Source organism: Mastigoproctus giganteus, chromosome 7, assembly GCF_048544385.1.
Source record: "Mastigoproctus giganteus isolate SK-2022 chromosome 7, ASM4854438v1, whole genome shotgun sequence".
In the NCBI taxonomy this organism is placed as follows: Eukaryota; Metazoa; Arthropoda; class Arachnida; order Uropygi; family Thelyphonidae; genus Mastigoproctus; species Mastigoproctus giganteus.
The window spans coordinates 168,154,335-168,175,445 of record NC_143581.1 but is presented as its reverse complement, the minus strand read 5'-3'; the positions used below and the strand labels follow the sequence as shown (position 1 = coordinate 168,175,445).

General features: G+C 39.3%; 1 protein-coding gene across 2 annotated transcripts in view; it reads left to right on the top strand.

The window, feature by feature from the left end:
• The window catches only part of LOC150083319 (focadhesin-like), a 457,209-nt gene that overhangs the window by 405,058 nt on the left and 31,040 nt on the right, over positions 1-21,111 (top strand). For both annotated transcript variants that reach the window (XM_090377973.1, XM_090377972.1), the window contains one exon: positions 3,987-4,161. In XM_090377973.1, coding sequence (XP_090234099.1) covers positions 3,987-4,161 — 175 coding nt within the window. The remainder of the gene's footprint in view (positions 1-3,986; positions 4,162-21,111) is intronic.

Here is a 21,111-nt window from a genome sequence, read left to right as displayed (position 1 = left end):
GGCTTTCCAACATGGGTGCATCAGTGCAAGGAAAGTTTTGACTGAGGTTTTATGGTTGTAGCCGGTTTTTGTTATAATGGCAAATTTGAGTTGTGTATAGTCGCTAAAAATGTGAAAATCAACTCAGTGTATTACCAGACTGAAGTTCTACAGCCGTTGTTTGAATGTGAAATACCCACATTGTACAGTTCTGATGCTGAAAAGGTCTGGGTGCACCAGAATAAGAAGAAGAAAATGAAATAATTTTTCATTTCCAAAATGGAGACTAGGCGTCCAACCACACGTCATGCTTTTTCGCGGAGAATGGAAGCAGCGACAGGTATTCGTTCGATCCCGTTTGAAGATATACCTGTTAAAACACCTAACGCCACACCCATGGATTTTTGTGCATTCGGACTTTTGAAAAGAGCTCTTGGAAACCGCTGCCTCAGAACTGTTGAAGGTTTGTGGAAAGTCTGCCAGCAGGAAGATCGACAAGATGGACTTGGCAGTTTTGCAGTGTGCTTTACTTCAATGAAAATTGCGATGCGTGCGATAGTCCATGAGCGGGGAAAACAAATAGAACACAACTAGTGGTGGCGGCACAGAATTTCATAGTTTTAAAGGACAGTAAAAATCGTTATCAAAAGGCTGAATCAACCGTCCATACAAATTGGTAATAACTTCTACATTTTCATCAAATTTTTTTTTACTTCTTTATACTGTATATATGTTTATCAGCTACAGTTGGTCTTTCTGTTATGGGCAGTATACCATGCCATGTTCACACCCAGTGTAGACTGCTTGTTTGTGAGCTTAAAAATAAGCAATAATTTTATATTTCATTTCCAAAATGGAGACTGCTCTTGTTTCCTTAGCTTTCTAATTTTACTTTGTATACAACATTCAGTTTATTACTAAAATAAACTAAATAAAAAAAGACACAAAAGTGGCAGAAAACAAGTTTCAGAACCTCTTACTAGCACCTGGGGCTCACATCTGGTGAGTATGGGCATGGCACACACACACACAGGGTCCTGAGCTGGATATCATCATTCTTCTCTTTCTTGATGATTCCCGTCTCTCTCTCTCTCTCTCTCTCTCTCTCTCTCTCTCTCTCTCTCTCTCTCTCTCTCTCTCTCTCTCTCTCTCTCTCTCAGGGTGGCTCAGGAATTTTTTTTTTTTTTTTTGGCTGGTGCAGTATAAGCCTCAGGCTTCCTTGCACCATATAGCTAATAATAATAATAATAATAATAAACCATTCCTGGTACACTGATACTGCTGAACAATTGGAAGTTTTATGATGCATGAAAAAGTGGTGACATGACAGTGGATATAAGAAACAGTAGATTGGAAAGTTGATGTTATCACAGGCCCACTGTACTTTCTGGAAAACACTTTTAGCATTAGTAGAGGCATATGATGCAAGAAAGCAAGCTTACATAGCATCAACCAAAAAAAAAAAAAAAACCCTTCCCAATTCACCCATCCATTCACTCCAAATGTTTGTCTAGTTCTGCCTTGAATTTATTTAAGCCATCAACTTCTACAACTACAGATGGAAGTTGGTTCCAGCAATCAACCACCTGCTGGCTAAATGCAAATTTCTGCACATCTATTCTACAACTGTCTTTCGTCAATCAATTTGAATTTATGCCACCTCAGGTGTGTAATGTGAGCAAGAGGAAGCATCCCATCAGCATTAAGTTTCCTCAAACCATTCAAGGCTTTATACACCTCGGGTGCTTAGTCTCCAGAGCTTGCAATTTGCTGAACTACAGTCATTCTTGGTAAGAGCAACCCTTTGTTCCATTCACTAATTTTGTTGCCCTTCCCTGTACTCGTTCCAGCAGCTCAACATCTTTCCTAAAATGAGGTTTCCAGACCTGTATACAGTACTCAAGGTATATCCTGACCATTGCAGTATACTAGGGGATAAGCACCTCCTTATGACTGCTAAAAAATTCCTGTATATCATATATCATTGACACCATGAACTACTCTTGCAGACTGAACTACACTGCTCAGAAAACTTCGTATTTGACTGCACAATTACCTCCAGATCCTTTTTATTCTCTACTACCCTGAGTTTAGTACCACACAGTTGAAATGTTACTGTGGAGTAACTGCTACCCATATGCAGTACTTTAGATTTGTTATTGTTAAACTTCAGTCGCCACCTCTCAGCCATCTGCTCATCTTTTCTGGATCCTGTTGCAGTAGCATACTGTCATTAGTGTCATTAACAACCCTACCAACCTTTGTATTGTCTGCAAACTTAGGCATTAAGCCTGATATACCTTCATCAATATCATTAATAAATATAGAAAACAACAATGGACCCAACAGTGAACACTCAAGGATTCCACTAATAACATTAGTCCATGAAGAGCAGTGTCCACTGGTTACCACTCGTCTTTTCCCACTGAACCACCCCTTTATCCATAGCAGCAATTTGCCCTTAATGTCTTACTACTCAAATTTGTACAGTCCTCTTCCATATACAACTGTATCAAAAGCTTTCCTAAGATTCAAGTATATGATATCAAAATTATTTTTTGCATCCAGTTCCTTTGTGACCACATCATAGTGTCCAATCAAATTAGTCAGACAAGACTTCCTCTTAACAAACCCATGCTGTGTGTGAACTATAGCTGAAGTCTTGTTTAGATGATCCTGCAGTGCTTCTTTAACCAGTGCCTCCATTAATTTCCCTGCAATAGAAATTAAACTAACAGGTCTGTAATTATTTGTCACCCTTTGATCCTCCTTTGTGAATTGGGGTCACATTTGCACATCTCCAGTCCAAGGAAGCTCTCATAATTATGGCTAAGGGTTTTCTTACTTCCTTTGCTGTCTCCTTTAATATAACTGGATAGATCCCATCCACCCCAGGTGCCTTTCTTATGTTTAACTTCAACAATTTCTCCTCCACTTTGCTTTCAGTTATTACAAAATCATTTAGCTCACAGCCAGAGTTTAATAAATCTCTGGCATTCTCCTGCCTGAATAACTTCCCACGTGTGAATGTTTCTCCTCCACTTTGCTCTCAGTTATTACAAAATCATTTAGCTTACAGCCAGAGTTTAATAAACTTCTGGCATTCTCCTGCCTGAATAACTCCTCACATGTGAATGTAGATGCAAAATACCTATTCACTTTGTCAGCTACCTGAGCAGGATCGTCAGTGGTTGAACCATTGATATCAAGTGGACCGATCTGATTCATCCCCTTCCTTCTATCTACAGTTTACATAAGAAAAGAACTCTTTGATGTTTTCCTTTGCGAAAGATTTCATGTAATCTGCTTTTGCCTGCCTAACCTCCTTTGTGACTGGATTACTGACCAGCTTATATCTACAATAGGCTTCTGTGTCACCTGATAATTTATATGTATCCCATGCATTTTTCTTCTCTGTGCCACGTGTCTCATTAGTTCATCTGACACGACCGGGCTAGCCGGCTGGGTAAAGTGCCTGCCTGGCAATCCAAAGGTCGCGGATTTGAATCCCGCCTCAGGCTTGGATCAAAGTAGAAAATGCATGATATCCATTTAGGCCTAAACCTTGAACAGTATTTCTTAGTTGGTATGAAAAGCCCAGTAGCTTGCAAGATTAATTCTTTGAATGCTTCCCATTTAGAATTTGCCATTGGTAACGTCATCAGTTGGTCCCAGTGTATAGGGCGCCTCCGTAGCCAGGTGGGAAGAAGCAGCAGTGCGTAGCACACGCTTCTTGATTAGACCGGGGTTCGAGACCATCACCACCAAATACGGAGCATGCGGAAAGGTCAGGGAATGACCACCGCATATCCCGGAGCAATATGGCCTTAGCTGCTTATGCTCCTAAATAACAAACAACAACAACAACCCAGTGTATAGAATTTTAAAACTGTCTCAGACCAACATAGTCTAAGCTAGATAATACTGCATTATTTATTTGAAACTAAACTAAATATTAAACTAACTTATCCTTTTCTTAAAGTGTTTTTTTCCCTTTTATTCTCCAGAGAAAAGCAGGAGATCATGTTTTATTTGTGGCAATGTATAACAAATGGAGCATGTATTGCAAAAAGTGAATCTTCTCAACCTGCTATATGCATCTCGTGGCTTACAGAATTGATGGGAAGAATAAATGCAGTTCTTTGTGATAAAAAGAAATTTGGTTTCTCATCATTACCTGAGGTTAGTTTCAATTTTAAATTATTAAAATTAGTTATCATTGTGGTCATGTAAAATCAGAGGTATTCTTTTAACTGTTGAGTTTATTTATAGCCTAACCTATATTGTTTCTTTATCAGTGCTCCTTATGAACTTATAGAGATGGGACTATCAAAGATAGCCCCAAATCTATTAGTTTACACAGGGAAAGGTTTCTCAAACTGGAAGATGGAATGTAATGTGGTATCATAGGCAAAACTATGGATAGGATTTCCTTATTAGCACTAGTAGTGGCATATAATGCAAGAAAGCAAGCTTATACAGCATCAGCCAAAAAAAAAAAAAAACTTCCCACTTCACCTATCCATTCAATACAAACGTTTCTCTCCAGTTCCTCATTGAACTTATCAAGCTATCAACTTACACATTGACAAATAGAAGGTTGTTCCAGAAATCAACTACCCACTGGCGAAAGGAAAATTTCCGCACATCTATTCTGAAACTGTCTCTCCTCGATTTAAATTCATGAACCCCCTCAAGTGCATAATCTGAGCAAGAGGAAGACGTCTCATCACCCTTCTCCAATGAAACCTTTATCTCATGGCTATTCCTAACTCCATGTTGTTTGGCATTACAAGAATGCAAAATGGGATGACCTGCGAGACTTCTTTTCTTCTTTTCCTTGGTCGGATTACTGTTTCAAAACTTCTAATGTCAACGTTTGCTCAGATAATGTCAGTGAAATTATTCTTGCAGGAATGGAATCCTTTATCCCACACTCCACTTTAAAATATCGTCCTTCATCTAAACCTTCGTTTTCCAATAAATGTGCTAAGGCTGTTCAAGAGAAGAATATTGCATATCGTAATTGGCTTGTTTCTAATTCTCCAGTTTCATTTTCTGCCTACACCAAAGCTCGCAACAATTGTAAAGCAGTTATTAATCAGTCCAAACTAGAGTTTGAACAGGCTAAGAGTAGAAAACTTGCTTCTTGCCCTAATGGTAGTGGAGCATTCTGGTCTCTTGCCAAAAAAAAAAAACTTCCCATTTCACCTATCCATTCACCACAAAAGTTTCACTCCAGTTCCTCATTGAACTTATCAAGCTTTCAAGGCCACAACTTTTGCCCATCTCTGCTCCCACCTCTGTCCAAACCAGATGGTTCTGTTGTCACTTCAGCCAAGGATAAAGCTGACCTGCTAGCATCCCATTTTTCTTCCTGCTCATATATTAATGATCTTAGTAAAACACCTCCCACCATTCCCAACACGCTCCATTCAATGCCTCCTGTGGTCTTCCGTCAAAAGGATATCAGAAGGATTTTGAAGAATCTTGATACTAAGAAAGCTCCAGGTCCTGATGGTATTTCTCCACTTGTTCTCAAAACCTGTGCTCCTGAACTTACTCCTATTCTTTGCCGCCTTTTTTCACTTTCTTATTCCAAAGGTGTTTTTCCTTCTGCTTGGAAATTTGCTCATATCCAGCCAGTTCATAAAAAGGGTGACAAATCCCTCCCCCATCCAATTATCATCCCATTGCAATTACTTCTACTCTTTCTAAAGTAATGGAGAAATCAATTAACCGCCAACTCTTAAACTATCTAGAAACCTTCCGTCTGATCAATGATCGCCAGTATGGATTCTGTCAGTGTCAATCCACTGGTGATATTCTGGCTTATGTTACCCATTTATGGACTAATTCAATGGAAAGGTTCAGGGAAACACAAGTAGTTGCTCTTGACATCTCAAAGTCTTTCGATCGTGTTTGGCATAAAGGTCTTCTAAACAAGCTTCCATCTTATAGTTTGCCAACTGTTTTTAGTATTTGGTTATCCAATTCTCTCTCTGATCGCTCACTGAGGGTGATGGTAGATGGCTCTCTGTCTTCTAACTTCTCCACTAATGCCAGTGTCCCCCAAGGTTCAGTTCTTTCCCCCACTCTTTTCCTCTTGTATATTAATGACCTTCTTCCATTGACTGGAAATCCTATCCATAGTTTTGCCAATGATAGCACATTGCTTTCCACTTTCCATTTTGAGAAACCTTGTGCTGCTCAATCAGCTTCAAGTTCTCGAAAATCTGCTACCAATTCCTTAAATGCCAATCTTCAGGTAATTCTCCAGTTGGGCAAAGGCAACTTAGTTGATTTCAATCCTTCTAAAACTCAGTCTTGTTTTATATCTTGCAAGAAGAATTCTTCTGCTACTATGCTTATCTTTAGTGACACTCCGATTTCTAGGCAAAATGATATATTTCTTTTGGGGATTACCCTGACTTCTAATCTCTCTTGGCACAAGCACATTATAAATATTGCTTCCTCTGCATCTAAAAAACTTGGTTTTCTCTTTCGCTCTCGGCGTTACTTTTCTTCCAAACAGCTGCTCACTCTGTATAAATCACAAATCCGCCCTGCCATGGAATATTGTTATCACCTCTGGGGCGGTGCCCCCAAAACCTCTCTCAGGCTTCTTGATTCCATTCAGAAGAGGGCAGTTATGTTAATTAATGATTCATCTCTAACAGTCTCTCTCCACTCACTCTCTCATAGACATACTGTTTCTGCTGCATGCCTCTTCTACAGATACTTCCATGGGCACTGTTCTTCTGAATTGGCTTCTATAATTCCCGCTCTCTCTCTTTCAAAACAGTCCGAATTCGTGCCGCCACCAGCCAGCATCCATTTACTGTCCAACTTCAAACTCACAGAACCAACTTTTCATCTTCCTCGTTTATTCATTCAACTGCCGTTTTCTGGAACAACCTTCCTTCATACGTATTTCCTGAAAATTACAGTCTACAGAAGTTCAAGTCCAATGCCAACAAATATCTTCTTTCGTCTTCTCAACCTCCAACCCAAGCACGGTACTAAGTTCTATAGGTTCTAATACCTCTCTTGTTTTGGGTTTACATAAAAAAAAATAATAATAAAAAATAAGCTTCCTCAAACTGTTCAAAGCCTTATACGAGTCTCAGTCAGATCACCTCACAGATGCCTAGTCTCCAGACACTGCAATTTGCAGAACTTAAACCTTTCTTGGTAAGAGCACCTTTGTTCTCCTCACCAATCTCCTTTCTGCACTGCTCAGAAAACTACATATTTTACTGCACAGTTACACCCAGGTCTTTTTCATTCTCCACCACCCTGAGTATAGTACTACAGAATTTTTATGTTACTTTGGGGTTACTGCTTACTGTTTCAAAGGCTTCTGCCTTCTTCCTCAACAGGCACTGTTGAGGAAGAAGGCAGAAGCCTTTGAAAGCTTCAGTTATTTTAGCGCTTTTAATCTAGTATATTTTATTGCATTTTAATTCAGTATTTTATTATCATTTTATTTGTACATTCACTGTAAACTACATTTGTTTTATCCTATCTTAATTCAGTATTTTATTATCAGTAACATTTTATTTGTATAATCACATTTATTTTGTTTGATCTACTGTAAATTTAAATATAAAACTTTTTAAGATTTTGGTTTTCGTTTTTACTTCAATGGTTGGTGAGAAACGCTAAAAACGCTATGAATATACCCAACCCCAGAGGCCTATTTGAAGAAGCCTGAATGCCATAAGGCAGCCACGCCAGGAAAGCTTCTTCTAAGTTCAAGTAATGCCTAATTTTTTTGCGATGGAATTGCAGAGGCTTTCGTTGCAACATTGATGACATTCAGTACTTAACTGCTACTCTCCAGTTGGTCTCTGTCTACAGGAAACCTATTGAACTCCTCAAATTTCCATTTCCTTAAGAAACTACTTAATGTATCGAAAAGATCGGAATACTTCCAATCTTTTCGATACATTGAGTAGTTTCTTAGCTCATGGTGTGTAGCTATTTTAATTAACTCAAAGATTCCGGCTACACAAATCACTCTCCAAACCCAAATTGAAGCCATTGCTGTGCGTCTGATTACTCAGATTGCATTAACACTAGTCTCAATCTATCTCCCCCCTACAAATCATACGTATTCTTATAATGATCTTGAAGAACTTTTAAGACAACTATCCTCCCCTGTCTGTTGCTAGGCGATTTTAATGGCCACCACCCTTTATGGGGATCATCTAAATTAGACAGACATGGCCCACTGATTGAAACTTTATTGGAAAAACAAAACCTCACTCTTCTCAATAGTGGCTCGCATACCCATATACAGTTACATACGATTTGCTCCCTGATACTGTTTTCAGTCATGCAATGGTCTGCTCTGGATGATCCAATGGGCAGCGATCATTTTCCACTTGTTTGTAATCTGATGACTACACAACCACCATTAGACCAACCCTGCAGGAAATGGAAATTCTCTAAAGCCAGTTGGAACAAATTTCAATCAGCAATCACTCTTGACAAAAAAACTATTCAACTACAGCCCATAGATGAAGTTACTGATTATATCACATCCCGTCTTTTAGTTGCAGTTAGGTACTCAATTCCATTAACAAATCCCCTGTCCCGACAGCATTTCAACTACTGGTGCAACAAAGAGTGCACAAAGGCAAAGAAGGAACAAAATATGGCATTTAATTTATTCCGTCAATCTCCAACCACAGCTAATATAATTAGCTACAAGAAGCTAAGGGCAAAAGCGCGTTACATTCAAAAGCAAGCCAAGAAAGAATCTTGGACTCGGTTCACTTCTACTATCAATAGAAACACTGACTCCAGACTAATATGGAAGAAAATTAGGCAGATTTCTTGGAAGTTTCCAACCATCCCTTCCCCAATTCTTTCCTGCAGTGGGCAAGAACTCTCTGCTCCTGTAGATATAGCCAATGCCCTGGGCAAATCCTTTGCTCAAGTCTCAGCTGCATCAAACTACTCTCCAAAATTCCAGAAAATTAAGGCTGCCACCAAACAGAGACCTATCATCTTTCGGGCCTCACTATCACTTCCATATAATCAGTTTCTTCAATATTGTGAACTTTTACAGGCTATCAGAACAACATGAAACAGTGCCGCTAGGCCAGATCCCATATATTATGTCATGCTGCAGCATCTCAATGACAAAAACCTACAACTGCTGCTAGTCTTTTTTAACTGGATCTCCATGAAAATATTTATCCCACCTCCTGGCATGCACCATGCTACAGTTTTGACCTTTTTAAAACCTGGAAAAGATCCCTCCAGTCCTAATAGTTACAGGCCAATCTCTCTGTCAAGTTGCCTTGGTAAAATTCTTGAAAAAAATGATCCACAGTCGACTCATTTGGATCATTGAAACTCAACATCTACTGAGTAATTGTCAACATGGCTTTTGCCAAAACAGATCCTCCTTAGATCTGATGATCAAAGCTGAATCTGAAATTCGCAGTGCCTTTGTTAAAAACGAACACCTTGTTATGGTCTCCATAGATATAGAGAAGGCATTCGATATTATCTGGCGGTATGGTATTCTCAGTGACCTTCATACTTTTGGTTTGTGAGGCAACCTGCCCATATTTATTAAAAACTTTCTTAAGAGCCAATCTTTCCAGGTCCGATATCAAAATTCCCTTTCTGCTACATTCTCGCAGGAAGAAGAAGTATCGCAAGGATCAGTATTGAGTACAACCCTGTTTGCCCTTAGAATTGATTTCATTACAAAAGAACTCCCAAATACAAGTTGTACTCAATACTGATCGCAAGGATTGTACTCAATACTGATCGCAAGGATCAGTATTGAGTACAACCCTGTTTGCCCTTAGAATTGATTCCATTACAAAAGAACTCCCAAATACTGTAGAGGTGTACCTTTATGCTAATGATCTTTCTATTTCTTGCCATTCTTAGAACATGAGATCTAAAGAAAGGCAATTGCAGATGTCCCTCAATAAAGTACAAAAGTGGGCTGAGCTCAATGAATATCGTCTTTTCCAACAGAAAACAGTTGCAATCCACTTTTGCCGTCAACGCAAATTGCAAACAGATCCTGAACTGCGGATTTCAAATTCTACCATTCCGATTGCCAGCAATATCAGATTCTTGGGACTAATCCTGGACAGTAAGCTGAACTTCCTTGAGCATGTTAAATTAATACGTACTACCTGTCTTAAAAAGATCAACATGCTAAGAGCTTTATCTGCCTTGTCTTGGGGAGCAGATCGTACAACTTTGCTGCTCTTATATAGAGCACTGATTAGATCCCGTTTAGATTATGGTGTTCCAGTTTATGATTCTGCCCGAAGGAGTGTACTGCGCTGGCTAGATCCTATTCAACATAATGCACTGCGGATTGCAGTTGGTGCATATAGGAAATCTCCAACTCAGAGTCTATTCATTGAAGCTCATGAGCCCCCTTCTGAATCTCTGCAGAAAAATGCTATTACTTAAATATGCAGCTAAAATACAGACTTGCTCTTTACATTCTATTTTTCATCCTATTGCATCCTATTTATTCAGCCATACCTTTTTAACCAACTGCTACTCAATCTCTACAGGAATAAACAAAAAAAAACCCACTTCCGCTTCACCCCTCTGTTCGTTCAAAATACCTGTCCAGCTGAGCCATAAACTTATTTAGGCTATCAATCTCCACTACAAGGGATGGAAGTCTGTTCCACCAACCAACCACCCGCTGGCTAAAGGCAAATTTCCACACGTCTATCCTACATCTGTCTTTCCTCAATTTGAATTTATGCCCTCTCAGGTGATTATTCTGAGCTAGAGGAAGAATCCCATCAGCATTGAGCATGCTCAAACCATTCAAGGCTTTGTACACCTCTATCAGATCACCTCACCGGTGCCTAGTCTCCAGACATTTAATTTGGAAAACTTAAGCCTTTCTTCGTAAGAGCACCCCTTTGTTCCATTCACTAATCTTGTTGCCCTTCTCTGTACTCGTTCCAGCAGCTCTACATCCTTCTTGAAATGAGGCCTCCAGACCTGTATACAGTACTCTAGGTGTGGCCTGACCATTGCCTTATACAAGGGAATAATCACCTCCTTATCCCTGCTGGAAAAATTCCTGTATATCATTGACAATACTCCATGAGCTACTCTTGCAGTCCGTCTGCACTGCTCAGAGAACTTCATATCTGCCTGCACAACCACCCCCAAGTCCCTTTCATTCTCTACCACTGTCAGTGTAGTACTACAGAGTTGATACGTTGCTCTGGGGTTGCTGTTTCCCATGTGTAGTACTTTACATTTGTCAATGTTAAACTTCATTTGCCACCTCTCAGCCCATCTGCTCAACCTTTCCAGATCCTGTTGCAGCAGCATAGTGTCAGTAGTGTCCTTGACAACCCTGCCAACCTTTGTATCGTCTGCAAACTTGGACATTAAGCTTGATATACCATCATCAATATCATTTATAAATACAGAAAACAATAATGGACCCAACACTGAGCCCTGAGGGACTCCACTAATAACATTAGTCCACGATGAGCAGTGTCCATTGATTACCACTCTCTGTCTTCTCCCCCTCAACCACCCCTTTATCCATAGCAGCAATTTGCCTCCAATGTCACACTGCTCCAATTTGTGTAGCAATCTTCCATGTGCAACAGTATCAAAAGCCTTTCTAAGATCCAAGTATATAATATCAAAGCTATTCCCTGCATCCAGTTCTTTTGTGACTGCATCATAGTATCCAATCAAATTGGTCAGGCAAGACTTCCCCTTAACAAAACCATGCTGTGTCCGAGCTATAACTGAAGTCTTGTCTAAATGATCCTGCAGTGCTTCTTTAACCAGTGCCTCCATTAATTTTCCTGGAACAGAAGTTAAGCTCACAGGTCTATAATTACTTGTGTCAGCTTTTGATCCTCCTTTGTGAATTGGGGTCACATTTGCACATTTCCAGTCTATGGGTACCTCCCCTGAGTCCAAGGAAGCTCTCATAATTATGGCTAAGGGTTTGCTTACTTCCTTTGCTGCCTCCTTGGATAGATCCCATCCACCCCAGGTGCCTTTCTTGTGTTTATCTTCAACAATTTCTCCTCCACTTTACTCCCAGTTATTTCAAGATTCTGTAGCTTACTGCTAGAGTTGAATACACCTCTGGCATTCCCCTCGCTGAACAACTCCTCATGTGTGAATGTCGATGCAAAATATTCATTTAGTTTGTTAGCTACCTGAGCAGGATCATCAACAGTTGACCCATCAATATCAAGTGGACCAATCTGATTCATCCCCTTCCTTCTAGAGTTTACATAAGTAAAGAACTCTTTGCTGTTTTTCTTTGCATCCCTTGCCAAGGATTTCTCGTAATCTGCCTTCGCCTGCCTAACCTCCTTTGTAACTTGGTTGCATATCAACTTGTATCTATCATAGGCTTCTGTGTCATGTGTTAATTTGTAAGTATCCCATGCATTTTTCTTCTCTGCCATATGCCTCATTAGTTCATCTGACATCCATTTTGGCCTAACCCTGAACAATATTTCTTAGTTGGTATGTAAAGCCTAGTAGCTTCCAAGACAAGTTCTTTGAATGCTTCCCATTTTGAATTTGCTGTTGGTAACATCATCAGTCGGTCCCACTGTATAGAATTTAAATACTGTCTCAGTCCCTCGTAGTCGCCTTTACGGAAGCAATATCCCTTCCCTTTACCCCTAATGGTAGTTACCTCTTTGAGTAAATCCCACTTCGGCACACTGTGATCACTGCCACCTAGTGGTTCATTTATCTGCAGATTCTTAATGCATGAAGAATCACTGCTGATAATCAAATCAAGAGTATTACTCCCTCTAGTTGCCTCCCGAACATGCTGATGTAGAAAACAATCATCCAATAAATCCACAAAAGCCTTGCTAGTGGGTGAGTAACCAGCCCCCAAATTCCAGTCAATATCTGGGAAATTAAAATCTCCCATTATAAGACTCTCTGATTTACTGGCCCACTCTATTTCCCTGTACAGTTTCTTATTATACTCATCAGAGTCATTAGGCCTATAGCACACTCCTACTCTCAATTTTGATCTCCCAATGCTTATGTCACACCAAACTGGCTCAACACTGCACTGTCCAGCGATGTCGACTGGCTTCACTTCCTTGGTTTTTATGTGTTTCTTAACTAATAGCCTAACCCCTCCCCCCTTCCTATCCTGTCTATCCTTTCTGTAGACGTTGTACTCCCCAAATTCCAGTTCTGCATCCCTTATATCTGTGTGACACCACGTTCCTGATATCCCAACAATATCTGCCTTTGATGTTTTGAGCAATACCTCAAATTCATCAAATTTATTTACTAAACTCCTAGCATTGGTGTACACGCAAGTATACCTGCACCTGTTTCTATTCTTAGCTACCCTAACACAACCCATGTGTTTACTTGTACCGCAATGGCTCCCAGCAGTCTCTGAAATATCATGCATCTTGTTTTCCAGGTTTCTGCTCATTCTAATAGAAGCAGTGCAAGAATCTCTTTCACCTCTGCCAGTAGCTACTGTCAATCTATTGGTCTTTGTCTCCCATCAAGCTAGCAGTTTTCCGACCCACCTAACACTGCCTCGATAGCATCAGCAAATATTCTTGCACCCTTTCTATTTAAGTGTATCCCATCCCTGTAGAAGCAATCTCTCCTGTTAACAAGTACAGTCCAGGCTGAAAAAAATTCTACCTCTTGAGCCTTGCACAATCTTTCCAGGGCTGAATTGATCGACAAGGCTTTCATCATATACTCCCTCCTATTGTGTCTGGGCAGAATTGCAGACACTTTCAAATTCAACCCTAATTCTCGGCTTTTGTTGAACAGTGACCTGTAGTAGTTAAGTAATTCTGCCGGTCTCCTACTCTTAATATCATTAGTGCCAACGTGTACAACTATATCACCTTTTGTGCCCTTAAAAGATGATATTCGCTCTACAACGTCATCAACCTTTGCCCCTGGCAGACATACCCTGGTCCTGTTCCAACTATCTTTTTTACAAAGCATGTTCCCCGTTTCCCTGACAATAGAGTCACCAACAACTACTAGTTCCTTCGGGACCAGCGCATTCTGCCTTGGGGGTTGCCTCTGTGTCACGTGATGCCCAAGTGCAAGCTCTGGCGTTGATGTGGGCAGCTGAGAGCTTGATGGGCCCCTCAATTTAGTTTCTTCGATGGCATCCACCCTGTCCTTCAAGCTCTCATATAGGCCCACAAGAACGCTGAGTTGTTGCCTGATATCGATACACTCCTTGCATCGCGCACACACAAAGACATCCCCCATGGCAGTATCATGTCCCGTACCCGATTGCTCTGCAAACATCAAGCAAACAGTGCATTTTATAAGGCTCTGAGTCAGAGGACAACTGCCCCCCCCTCTGTTCTGTTCTGAGCCACAGCACTTCCATTAGCTTGAGCCTTTTGCTTTGCTGCTCTGGTCTGAGTCATGATTCTATTAATTTATTAATTAATTATAATTAATTATGTTATGTTATTAATTATGTTAAATATAATTAATTATATTACATTTGTAATCTAAGTCGTTATATGTATTTATTTAAAAGTACAATTTAACTGCTAACGAAGTTCAACTAACGCTATCTAGTACGTTATATAACTATCGTATCACAAAGGCGGGAAAGTTACGAACGGTAAATCTACGGACACTTAAGTATTAATTAACTTTCAAATCTCGCTGTCTCAATTCAGAATAAACTAACGATCCTTACTAGGTCTATAAGCTACTTACAGAAATAATTCGATGTAAAAAATATTCAATCAAGCGGCTAAATATGGCTAAAGAACTTCTCGTTCAGCGGAGTTGCAAACACGTGGATACCCTTACCGATACTTTTATGCAATTACAAGGCCGAGTAAAGAATAAATACACCAAATTAATCAGAAAATCACAAAATAATGTTATACTACTAAATTTAAATCAAAAGTTTTAGAAAAACAATAATTTCAAATCAATAAATAAGAAAAATCCACTTAGCGGCTTTGAACACGACCGTCTCCTAGTAGCCTCGTCAGCAGACTCCATTTAAAATGATCAACATGCTAAGAGCTTTATCTGCCTTGTCTTGGGGAACAGATCGTACAACTTTGCTGCTCTTATATAGAGCACTGATTAGATCCCGTTTAGATTATGGTGTTCCAGTTTATGATTCTGCCCGAAGGAGTGTACTACGCTGGCTAGATCCTATTCAACATAATGCACTGCGGATTGCAGTTGGTGCATATAGGAAATCTCCAACTCAGAGTCTATTCATTGAAGCTCATGAGCCCCCTTCTGAATCTCTGCAGAAAAATGCTATTACTTAAATATGCAGCTAAAATACAGACTTGCTCTTTACATTCTATTTTTCATCCTATTGCATCCTATTTATTCAGCCATACCTTTTTAACCAACTGCTACTCAATCTCTACAGGAATAAACCAAGTAAAATACAACCAGCTGGCCTACGGTTCCTTGAAACATCACAGAATTGGAATGTTCCTCTCCACAATCTACCGGCACTGACTCTCAAACAACTGCATGCTAGCCATATTCAAAGCTATGTTGACTTCTTGCCGATATATATGGATGGTTCCAAATCTCTTTCAACTGTTGGAGCAACAGCAGTGTTTCCCTCTGCTATCATATCAGCTTCTCTTCCACCTGAATACAGCAACTTTTCAGCAGAACTATATGCAATACAATTAGCCCTAGAAAATTTAACTCTTCACCCATCCGCAAAATATTTAGTTTATACTGACTCTCTTAGCTCAATTAGAGCAATTCAGAACCCCTCTCATAAGGATCACCCTATTTTAAATCATATCAGGAATTTGCTGTTGAAAATTGAAGACTGCCAACAACTAATAAACTTTTGCTGGATTCCAGCACATTCAGGCATTAAAGGAAACTGGCTAATATTTCTGCTAAAAATCCATTAACTTTAGACTTAACCTCTGTCTTCATTCCAACCTCTGATTATAATATCATAATTCAAGCAACATACCATGCACAGTGGACAGAGCTTTGGCATAACCAAATATGTAATAAACTTCAAATTGAAGCAAGACCCAAAATTTTGGCATTCAGACAATTCGGCAAGAAGAAGTGGTACTCACATGGATTAAAATAGGCCATACTCATCTGACTCGCCTCCATCTACTCACAGGCGATGATTCTCCTCTGTCCACACTGCTCAGAACATCTAACAGTCAAACATATTTTGATTGACTGTCCACAGTAACAACAACGTCGAACTTTAATATTTCACTCTCAGATGATGAGAACAGATGATGTTAAATCATATCATTGGAGAGGAGGCAAATATTAATGAACTTTTCTGTTTTTTGAAGCAAATTGGAATTTATGAACAAATGATTAGTTTGAGCCGAAATGAAACTGAATTGGCTTCATAATAATTATTTTTTTTAACATTCCTGTGAATAGGTGTACTATAGCCACAACAGCTTGTGTGCCATTAAACACACACAGACACACACACACATGCACACCTGGAATATAATTGATGTACTATTGCAGACTCTACTGCAATAGCCAATGCTCTTGGGGAAACTTTTTCTAACATCTCAGCAACGTCATCCGACTTCCCAGAGTTTCTGGACCTTAAATATAAAACTGAAAAACAGGCCCTTAATTTTACATCAAAGCGTTTCCACCCATATAATGGGCCATTTACCATCCATGAGCTGAAAGTACTTGCCCTTGCAAAGGCTACCACTATTGGACCAGACGACATCCATTATTAAATGATCAAACATCTTTCACCAAATTTGTGGACTTTTTGCTCTTCATGTTCAACAGAATCTTCCTTGAAGAGCAATTTCTGGACACTTGGTGGAAGGCAACTATTCTTGCTTTTGCTAAACTAGGAAAGAATCTTAAATCTCTGAAAACTATCGTCATATTGCTCTGACTAGCTGTCTGTGCAAAATATTGAAGAGGATGGTCAACACTCGTCTCTTATGGTACTTAGAATCGAATGACCTTCTCTCCTGCTTTCAGTGCAGATTTCAAAGAAACAGATCCACTTTGTACCACTGAATCAGACTGGAAACATCTATCCAAGCTGCTTTCCTTAAAAGAGAACACTTAGTGTTTATCTTGTTTGACATGGAAAAGCGTACAACACAACTTGGAAATTTCGTATTTTAAAAGACCTTTATAACCTGGTCTAAGAGGTAACCTTTCTCTTTTTATTAAAAAAATTTTATCCTGCCATCGTTTCCAAGTTTGAGTAGGATCCATTCTTTTTTGATCCCTATGCCAAGAGGAGGGTATTACCGTAAGGATCTGTCTTAATTATCCCCAGGGGCTCACATCTGGTGAGCATGGGCTTGGCACACCCAGGGTCCTGAGCAGTGGCGTAGCTACCCTTTTTCAATATTTCAACTAAGAAATATTGTTCAAGTTTTAGGCCTAAATGGATGTCAGATGAACTAATTAGACATATGGCAGAGAAGAAAAATGCATGGGATACATATAAATTAATGGGTGACATGTAAGCCTATGATAGATATAAGCTGGTCTGTAACCAAGTCACAAGGGAGATTATGCAGGCAAAGGCAGATTATGAGAAATCCTTGGCAAAGGATGCAAAGAAAAACAGAAAAGAGTTCTTTACCTATGTAAACTCTAGAAGGAAAGGGATGAATCAGATTGGTCCACTGGATATTGATGGTTCAACAGTTGAGGATCCTGCTCAGGTGGCTAACAAACTAAATGAGTATTTTGCATCTACATTCACACATGAGGAGTTATTCAGGAAGGGGAATGCCAGAGGTGAAGTAAACTCTGGCAGTGAGCTAGATGATTTTGTAATAATTGAGAGGAAAGTGGAGGAGAAATTGTTGAGGATAAACATAAAAAAGGTACCTGTGGTGGATGGGATCTATCCTGTTATATTAAAGGAGGTAGCAAAGGAAATAAGCAAACCCTTAGCCATAATTATGAGAGCTTCTTTGGACTCAGGGGAGGTACCCATAGATGAGATGTGCAAATGTGACGCCAATTCACAAAGGAGTATCAAAGGCTGACACAAGTAATTATAGACCTGTGAGTTTAACTTCTGTTCCAGGAAAATTATTGGAAGCACTGGTTAAAGAAGCACTGCAGGATCATCTAGACAAGACTTCAGTTATAGCTCAGACACAGCATGGGCTTTTTTAAGGGAAAATCTTGCCTGACCAATTTGATTGGATACTATGATGCAGTCACAAAAGAACTGGGTGCAGAGAATAACTTTGATATTATATATTTGGATCTTGGTGCCTCCGTAGCCAGGTGGGCAGGAGCAGTAGTGCATAGCACATGCTTGTTGATTAGACCGGGATTCGAGCCCGTACCCACCAAAAACAGAGGATGTGGCAGGTCACTGAATGACCACCGCATATTCCCAGCCCGGATAAAGGGTGCGGGTTGGCGTCAGGAAGGGCATCCGGCCATAAAAAATTACATGCCAAAACAATAAAAACTCTGACCTCATATAATAATGGAAAAAGGCGAGGGTAAAAAAAAAAAAAAAAAAAAAATTATATATTTGGATCTTAGAAAGGCTTTTGATACTGTTGCACATGGAAGACTGCTGCACAAATTGGAGCAGTGTGGCATTGGAGGCAAATTGCTGCTATGGATAAAGGGATGGTTGAGTGGGAGAAGACAGAAAATGGTAATCAATGGACACTGCTCTTCATGGACTAATGTTATTAGTGGACTCACCATGGTTCAGTGTTGGGTCCATTATTGTTTTCTGTATTTATAAATGATATTGATGATGGTATATCAAGCTTAATGTCCAAGTTTGCAGACGATACAAAGGATGGCAGGGTTGTTAAGGACACTACTGATGCTATGCTGCTGCAACAGGATCATGAGAGGTAATGAAGTTTAACATTGCTGCTGCAACAGGATCATGAGAGCAAATGAAATTTAACATTGACAAATGTAAAGTACTACATATGGGAAACAGCAACCCCAGAGCAACGTATCAGCTCTGTGGTACTACACTGACAGTGATAGAGAATGAAAAGGACCTGGAGGTAATTGGGCAGGCAGATATGAAGTTCTCTGATCAGTGCAGACGGGCTGCAAGAGTAGCTCGTGGTGTCTTGTCAATGATATACAGGAATTTTTCTAGCAGGGATAAGGAGGTGATTATTCCCTTGTATAAGGCAATGGTCAGGCCACACCTTGAGTACTGTATACAGGTCTGGAGGCCTCATTTTAAGAAGGATGTAGAGCTGTTGGAACGAGTACAGAGAAGGGCAACAAGATTAGTGAATGGAACAAAGGGTTTCTCTTATGAAGAAAGGCTTAAGTTTTGTAAATTACAGTGGCTGGAGACTATGCACCTGCGAGGTGATCTGATAGAGGTGGATAAAGCCTTGAATAGTTTGAGCATGCTCAATGCTGATGAGATACTGCCTCTTGCTCAGAATAATCACCTCAGAGGGCATAAATTCAGATTGAGGAAAGACAGATGTAGGATAGATGTGCGGAAATTTGCCTTTAGCCAGCGGGTAGTTGGTTGGTGGAACAGACTTCCATCCCTTGTTATGGAAGTTGATAGCCTAAACAAATTTAAGGCTCAATTGGACAGGTATTTCGAACGAACGGAAGTGTGAAATGGAAGTGGTTTTTTTTTTTTTTTGGTTTTTTTTCTGCTGATGCTGCATAAGCTTGATTTTTTGCATTACATGCCTCTACTAATGCTAATGCTAATTTAAAAGCAAAAGTAAGATTTAAAAAATAAAAACAAAATGAAGTCATATTTTTATAATTTTAATAAAATCTAAAAAAATAAATCACTGAAATAGATTTGTTGCACATAAAAGTGTTGGCAATTTGCATTTTTATATATAGCCGGAAAAAAAATGGTAACATCAAAATAGAAACTTCCTTTTACATGTAACAAGATATGGAAAATGTAACACACTAATTTTTCTTGAATCATCAGAGCAGCCCATGAAACAAATCTTACTTTGAATATGGTCCCTGTATGGGAAAAGGTTATACACCACTTATAAATAATCCACTCATAAAAAAGCAGATTCATCTTCCTATTACAAAACCAAATAATGAAACACTATTGACTGGAACTGTAGAGGTTTCCACAGTAACATCGATGATATCCATGAATTTATTCACCACTACGAACTTCTTGCAATGTGCTTATAGGAAACAAATTTGACACCTCAAGTCTCACTTTCAATCAAAAATTATACTATATTCAGACAAGACAGAGCTGACACTAATAATGCTAATGGAGGTGTAACAATACTTATGGATTCAAGCATTCTTTCCAGAAATATCTCAATGCAAACCTGTTTAGAAGCCCTCCTAGCCACATGTGTTGTAAATGTTATCACTCTGACACTGGTTTCAATTTATCTTCTGCCTAATCATCCATATACTATTCAGGAAATCAAAGATCTTGTTTTGCAGTTGCCATCTACATTTTGTTTACTAGGAGACTTTAATGCACACCATCCATTATGGAGTTCCCCTACCCCAGACAGACGAGGAAAGCTTATTGAAATGCTGATCGACAGACAGAATTTAATGTTACTAAATACTGGCTCTCCTTATCTATATCCATTTACCTACAGGTTCAACATTTGCAATATACCTTTCCATTTGCTCTCCAATCCTCTTTTCAAGTATATATTGGGTAACTCTTATAGCAGTGACCATTACCTATTAATATGCAAAATTCAAACATCCTTTTCCTTCCCAACAGAAAATCCAGTTAAGTGAAAATTTTCACAGGCTGACTGGACAAAATACAGAAGGCACACATCTCACTTGACAGCTATGTCATCCAGTCTTATTCCATCAACATTGTTACTGAGCATGTCACAAGTCAAATGCTGACAACCATGCCTGCTGCAATTCCACAATATCAAGTAAGAAATCAATGAAAAATAAATTACTGGTGGAATGGGGATTACAACAATATAAAAAAATAAAAAAAGCATGCAACCTATTCTGCAAATATCCAACCACCTCAAATCTTATTAATTATAAACATCTTAGAGCAAAAGCTTGTCATATTAGGTGTAAGCAAAAAAAGAATGTTGGAATTAAATTTGCCCCTTCCTTCATTTAATAAAACTACTACTATCA